The sequence below is a fragment of the Anabas testudineus genome, chromosome 1, assembly GCF_900324465.2.
Source record: "Anabas testudineus chromosome 1, fAnaTes1.2, whole genome shotgun sequence".
Classification (NCBI taxonomy): Eukaryota; Metazoa; Chordata; class Actinopteri; order Anabantiformes; family Anabantidae; genus Anabas; species Anabas testudineus.
This window is the reverse complement of record NC_046610.1, coordinates 17107173-17114447: the sequence shown is the minus strand read 5'-3', so window position 1 is coordinate 17114447 and position 7275 is coordinate 17107173. Positions and strand designations below refer to the sequence as shown.

At 40.2% G+C, this 7275-nt stretch overlaps 1 protein-coding gene across 1 annotated transcript; it reads right to left on the bottom strand.

Annotated features, from left to right (window-relative positions):
• Positions 1–3260: 3260 nt before the first annotated feature.
• Positions 3261–6709, bottom strand: tppp2 (tubulin polymerization-promoting protein family member 2). Its single transcript, XM_026360780.2, has 4 exons — positions 6542–6709; positions 5069–5260; positions 4586–4739; positions 3261–4173 (listed from the first exon to the last, which is right to left on the bottom strand). Exons 2-4 carry the CDS (start codon positions 5257–5259, stop codon positions 3982–3984), a joined length of 537 nt encoding a protein of 178 aa, XP_026216565.1. The 5' UTR covers position 5260; positions 6542–6709; the 3' UTR covers positions 3261–3981.
• Positions 6710–7275: the final 566 nt, after the last annotated feature.

Here is a 7275-nt window from a genome sequence, read left to right as displayed (position 1 = left end):
TCTTACAGTGGTGGGAATCTGTCAAAGATGTGTGGTAACCAGCTTGATCCTGACCTGCTTGTTCAGTCTATTCCTATGATTGTCCGTACCTCCTGCACCCCCTGCAGCGTAGTGGACAAGTGAGGCTTCCAGGTTACAGAGGCCGGCACAATCTAAAGGGCCTCAGTCTCTTTACAAGATGGAGTCAACTTTGACCCCTCTTGTATAGGCCATCAATGTTATGGGACCTGTCCAGTTTATTATTTAGGTGCAGTACGCCCATGTACTTAAAGCTGTCCACCATCTCTGTGTCCGAGCCCTGAAGTTTATAGGGTGAAGAGGAATGGTGAGAGCCTGAGCGTGCCCCAATGCTGCAAACTAACACTTCAGACATACAGTTACGTAGCCTAACTTACTGTGGCCTGTTGGTGATGTAGTCCAGAGGTGGACAGCAGGGGAAGGTGGATATGTGTAAGGAGGAGTGAAGAAAGGTGGCAGAGGGAGTGGAGCTGGGATCAAATCTTTCAGATCTGTTGAAAAACAAATTCAACTCATTAGAGAAGCGCTGATCTTCATCAGCTGCCGTCTGACTGCCCTCTGTCCCTGGCCAGATATGGTCTTCAGGCCTCTCCACACATCACGGCATTGTTCTCCCCCAGCTTCTTCTTGTAGTTGTCTTGTACTTGAGTTCATGCTGACACATGGCGTGGCTGGGTGACGTAGGGGTACAGTCACTGCCTTCTATGCGGGAGACTGAGGTTTGAATCCCAGCTGTGGCCTCCCTCCAGTAGGAGCACTTAGTCAAGACCTCATTAGCTTACCTCACTTGTAAGTCGCTTTGAATAAAAGCGTGTGCCAAATGATTAAATGTAATGGAAATGAACTCTCCTGTGTCTCCTGATATAAAAGCCCTCCTCTCCTTGTTCAGCAGGGCTTTAAGCTCAGGGGTCACCCAGGGCTTGTTATTGGAGAAACACAGCACAGTGTTCTCCACACAGACGTTGAAATAATCCGTGATGCAGTGGGTCGGGTTATTGATGTCGTGTCCATGAGAGCTGCAGAGTGTCCCCCTGTCTGCTCTCTGGACAGAAAAAGCCTCTCACTTGCACTTTCACAGTCGTCTTCACATCTCATTGCTCCTGTAGCATGCATTGAGTTTATCAAGTTCTCTTTTTTAAGTGCTGCCTGCTGTGTCTGGCAGCAGTGATTGTGCTGAGAATGAACTAAACTGTAGCAAAAGTTGCAAGCTGTGAAACTAAATGAGCGGAAAGACAGGAAACAACTTAAATCAGCTGGAGGGAACCGCAGAGTTCACTTTAAACTTATGTACAGGACTTATGTCTAATATATCTGGAGTGCTCACATTCCTGCTTTAATTAAACTACAGCACAAACAAAAAGACTGTATCTGCTATTTTTTGCAAAAATGTTACTGGTATAGTTCTTTTTTTTCCAGTTTTATTTACATATATAGGTTGAAACCCCAAAAAGTAAACTAATTATTTATAAATTAAAGAATTAAGAATTTCATTTCACCCTGTCATCTTAAGAACAGATTTATTTTATGTTCCAACACAATGTGAAATGTAATGTGTCTGTGTCCCAGGTTCTGAAAGTTCCAGAGCAATTGCTTGGCGTGTGTGTGTGAAGTGTGTGTGAACCACCCTAATTATAATTTTGTATTGCTCTTGATTTGCATATGTTAAGTATAGAAGCGGGCACATGTCACTGTAGAATATATACAGTTAAAGTACAGTTAAGATGCCCTTCAAGTTTAATTCAAGGGTTCGATTAAATGTAAGAAAAAGGCATTTGTTATTCCATCATTAGTTTCCAAGTAAATAAATAAAGGATCTAGAGTTGCAGGTGTTGCATTTGGAATTTTCTAGTTAGGTAATTCGTCCCTGCCAGTGACGCAATAATTGCCCGCTCAGTAACGTCATCATGTTGGCGGTGGATCACATGAAAGACTTTTCTAGTCAATCTCAGAGACATACACAACACTAGTAGCTATAACTTGATGTGCTGTGCTGTACGAGCATGACAAATCATCAGTATCTGTTGCCCCCGGGGTGAGAATAGTAGGATCTGGTGTGGTGTTGATAAGCCTTTGCTATCATCCCTCTGCACCTGTCCAGGTGACTACAGGTGATTGTAGATGATGTGTGAGTTTGAGCCACTGTCTCATGCATGTCCTGTCAATGGTCATGGTCAGACCATGAGGACACAAGAGGTTGAATGAGATGACCTGTGTAGTGATGTTATTTTTTCACAAAATGAATGTGCTGCTCTAACAGTATTTGAAACCACAAAACTTACCGTATCTAATGAAATGAGACAGAAACATTTCCCTTTGATTATCAACAGGTCAGATTTGGTTTAGTTATGTATAAACACAAGTGATCACTCTGCAAAAGTTTCACAATGTGACAGTTTTATTGGGTTATTCCTTCGTTATGCATTAACCCTTTCATGCACAGTGGGCACTACAGTGGACGGCTATTCAAAAGCTGTTCTCTTGTATATGCATGGCTTTGGGTTAGGGTTGGAAGAGCCATGGACAACATCTCCATGATTTTATGTAGAAAATCCTAGAAACTCTGTAGTTCATCAGTCAGCCACTAGGTTCAACATTTTTGAAAAGTATTAAAATGAGTTAAAATGTGAGAAAACATCAGATTAGCATTATTATTTTTTTATTTCATAGCTTTCACACAGTATATAATTTCTGCTATTGGTTTGTTAAATACATGTTATTGTTTTTTGTTAAAAAGTCAAAAGTATTTTTTATAACTCCATGAAAAATAGGTTCATAAAAAAAATTCAATTGCATTGTCTGTTTCATGCCTAGAGAGGAATAAAAACAAAACTAAATCTTAACTGAGAATCTCATAATTCATGAATGCAGATGTTACTCTCTGTGAATATGGTGAATGACAAGTTAGACATGATAATCCATAGGAAACAGACACGGTACTGTTCAGTGACATGATGTTCATACAAAACCCAGGTCTATAGTGCGAGATGCAGAAGAAGAGAGCTGCACAGCCCAACACTGAATGATATTATTTTTCTTCTAAAGAACAACAACGGTCCAGTTAGCATGCATGTGAACATTACTTTATGATTGAGGATATTTCTGGAATCCAGTCACAAACCAGTTAAAGCATGGTGACGATAAAAGCACAAGGGTCTAATGGAGATGATATTTTGCGTAGACCTTAACAATATTTTCTCAAATGCTGTATGTGTGTTCAAACTAAATAAAAAGGTTCTAAAGGATTTAATTCTGTTTTGTTTTATTGCAGTCGCTCATATCAGTCACTGAGATGTGAACTGTATTAAGTTTAAAGTACATGCATGTACAGAACTACATATTCACATGAGACTACTATGTTTTGTTCTGTAAGAAAAAAGATCTTCTTCATTTGATCAATGAAAGAAGGTAAAATATCCTGAAACAATAACGCTGTCAGTGATTAAGTTATTAACAATAAAAAATGTGTCACTCTTTTAAGTCAACTCAATTATCTTCCATTGCATCAAGGTAAGGGAGAGCAGCAGCACATCACAGCAGAGCATTCCCACCTGCAGCTACATCGATAGCAAGGCACAGTGTTACGTGAAAGTACAAAGCTTACTTTGTTAGTTAGTTTCTACGAGGCTTGTTGGACCACAAGTACAGATTTATGTTTCAGTACCTTTAAAATAATACAATTTAAAAAGCACTATCACTTATTTATGCAACAGCCCATTGAAATGCTCTATTTACATCAGGTATCACAAGCATCTTCACTATCTTTGGATTCTTTGCAGGAAATTATTTCTTTGCACTTCACATCCTAGTTACCACAATCATTTCCTTTGTTCATTTGTTTATTTTGTTTAATTGTTAGTATTATTAGTAGGCCCACAGTACATATTCCTTTTGTGAGTTTTGTTGTTCTCTTAATACCTCTGATTCAGGTTAATGATGAGACAAAGTGTTTATAATCTGGCTGGATTATGCTTGTTTCACTTTTTCATCATAAGTGCCACTGCCCTTGTAAGCTGACACGTAGCCGCTGGTGTCTGGGATGTCATCGCGTCCAGATTTTCCTTTTCCTTTGCCCGATTCGTCGAAGCGCTCCTTATGTGACCCAGTGTACTTGGTTGTATCGGTCAGTCTGTCCACTGCTGCTGCCTTGGCTACTTTCTAAAAACAATACAAGATTCAATTTAAAGTAAACTAAGATGAAATAGTAAGACACCTCATAATTCATCATTTGTCATTGATGTAAGAACACGTTCCTCTCCTTTTTTTTAAACATAATTTTCATTGGTGCCATCTGGTGGTATAATTAAGAAAGACAACATGGCAGACATTTTCCTAGAGTGAGGGTCTTGACAGCCCTAGACCGCCACAGTCTTGCTTGTTTTCCAATCACTCCTGCTTCTGATTGGCTGAACTCACCTGATCCAGGTGATCGGCAGTGGGAAAGGCAGAGGTAGTTGGAAATCAATCTCTCTTTTATATTATAATTTTTCAGATAAACTGTGGTTGGCACATGGAGCAAAAACAGTGAAACGAGTGTAGTGGTTATATCGTATGAAACAGGCCTACTCACAGTGACTCCGACATTGGCAGGTTCCTTTCCAATAAGGAGACTGTAGAGCTGCTCAAGTGCCTCCTCTTTGCTTTTGCCTTTAAAACGCTTGGGTGCCAACTCAGTCAGGGCCTGGTTAAACTGCTCGAATGTGATTACACGAGCCGACTTTGCCCTGAGAAAACACAGCGTTGAGACGTGTGCATATTTGCATATGAATACTTAATATTGCCAAGAGCCTAGCAAAGAATCCTGTGTCACAGTTTGATTATGTTCAGCTGTTCTGTACTGTATTTAGATCAAACACTGGAAACGTGCAAGATTGAATTTTAGCTTTTCATTTCGACATATCTGAGAAATATGATCACAGGGTAGAGAGTTAAATACGTAAAAAGAAAGTCCAATTCACAATTATGATTACTGATTCCCCATGATTTTTACGCTGTCACAGGGCTGCTCTGTTACTAATCTTTTAGCTGTGGTGGAGAATGAATGAAACCTTACTTGACTTTGCTGAAAACGATGTCGACATCTGTGGTGGTGACATTCTTGCCATCAGTGATGTGACAGTCCTTGCAGAGTTTAGCGAAGTTCTTGCCATTCATCTCCTTCCCTCTGGCTTTGGTGTCTCCATGGATTGCAAACTTCTGGAAGGCGGTTTCCACCTCTGCTAGAGATGCCGAGCCTTCAGCCATGCTGACAGACACACACAGACACGAGTGTGTGGTCACAGAAGGATTCTGGTAATGTTGACACAGGCTCACAAACTGATTGGATGCGTTTGCAAAATAGTTGTATGTGGTTGCGGTGCCTGATCCTAAAACCCCCCCTCATAAAGCCATACCAACATTTCCTCACTTAGGGTGATTTAGTGGAGTGGAGGTGGCAATTGCATGGTTTTCTGTATTAATCTGTCATAAAATGTGCTCTGATCTTTATTTAAGTTAAGAGCATTAACAAATAGAATTTGTCTAAAATTATAACACAAAAACAATTATGATCTTTAATGTTTTTATTGAGAACAACCATAAATAACCATAACTAGGTGCTTCCTGTAGCTGTGGATCAGACCTGCACATCCTTAAGGAGGAATTTTAGCCCATTCTTCCTTCAGAACTGCTTTAGCTCTGTCATATTCTTTAGACATCTCGTGTGTGTCTCTCTTCAAGTTTTTCCATAGCATCTCTATAGGGTTGAGGTCTGGGGTCTCACTTGGCCACTCCAAAAGGCGGATTTTGTTTATCTGAAGCCATTCGGTTGTGTGTTTTTGGGTCATTGTCCCGTTGTATCACCCAACTTCTACAGAGTTTCAGCCGACGAACGGACATTCTCACATTATCCTGAAGGATTTGATACACTTTTTCAATTTACCCTGCCCTCAATCACTGCAAGCTGGACAGGCCCTGATGCAGCAAAGCAGGCCCAAATCATGATGTTTCCTCCACCACAGTTTACAGTTGGGATGATGTTTTCATGATGATATGCAGTAAATGCAAAAAAACATGATATTCCAAAAGGTCCACATACTTTTTCTGGCCACTGTATTTTGAATTGTTACTGCAGTCTGCTCATCAAGCTGATAGAAATAAGGTAATTCATTTAGTAACAGTGGGAGAGAAACAGTTAAACAAAAACAAGATTTTTAAAAGGTAGGTATAAAGTAGAAGTTGGAATACATTTTATATCCCATTTTTTGGTGGTCTGTTGGATTAACAACAACAGCTGAGTACTACACTTAGGAGACGAAAGCATTGTTATTATTATAATTATTATTATTATTACTATTATTATTATTATTCAATAGATACATGGACATTTGGGAATTAAGCTCTAATATTAAAAACCATCTTAAAATCCACATCTATATGATAATTTAAATGTCAGTCTAGGTCATGAACAAAGACATTATCGTGTTATGCTGCAAGTGCCACTGCATGAAGGGCGATGCAGAAAAATCCTACAGAGAGTAAAGTGTACCTGCTGCCGTAAATGGAGGGATGCTGTGCAAATCAATAGGAAAATCCTGATTCGCGTGCCCAATCTCTTTGTCGTCTTCCTCCTCTTTCTTCTTCGTTTGCCTCTCCTCCTTCCTGCCACTCCCAGGCTTTTTCCCAATGACGACAGCAATGAAGAGACACAGAGAGGCAGGAGGAAAGAGGCAGAGGGAAGGGAGGAGGGAGAGAGTACCGACCGGCACAGTCAATGACATCATGGGCTCTCTGGTGTCTATTCAGCCTCATTAGCTCACTGCCTCAGTGCAAAGACTGGCTTCTATAGAAAGATTGATCTCACTCTATTTATTCTATTTAGTATTTTATTCATTTAAGTTCATTACTGATCAATATTTCCTTGTTCTGGGAAAGGTGCTACATGCATATAAAGAAAAACTATTGTTGTTCTCTTTGTTGCTCTGAACAAACAGATCATCTGTGTTTTCTCTCCTCTGCAGCATAAACTCAGCTCACAGCTACTGAATCTGCAATTCCCATTCTCCATCACTCTCCCAGCCCTCTTCCTTTTCTCTCTTTCTGTCTCCGACTATCATTGTCACAAGAGCACTGCTGTCTCGACACAGATGAGAGCAGCCCTTCAAAAGACAACACTGACAGCATTAAGTGGGCACATTACAGTAAACAGAGCACCCTCTCACAGCTTTACGTGAACTATACTAGACCAGAAATATGGAGCAAGCTATTTCTCACACTGCAAAC

What these genes read in the sequence shown, in the direction of transcription:
- tppp2 (XM_026360780.2), bottom strand. Translation starts at nt 5,259, where the DNA reads ATGGCTGAAGGCTCGGCATCTCTAGCAGAGGTGGAAACCGCCTTCCAG. An exon ending in ATCGTTTTCAGCAAAGTCAA is followed by an intron (nt 4,740 to 5,068) that starts GTAAGGTTTCAT and finishes GTGTTTTCTCAG; the next exon opens with GGCAAAGTCGGCTCGTGTAA. An exon ending in CTGCCAATGTCGGAGTCACT is followed by an intron (nt 4,174 to 4,585) that starts GTGAGTAGGCCT and finishes TATTGTTTTTAG; the next exon opens with AAAGTAGCCAAGGCAGCAGC.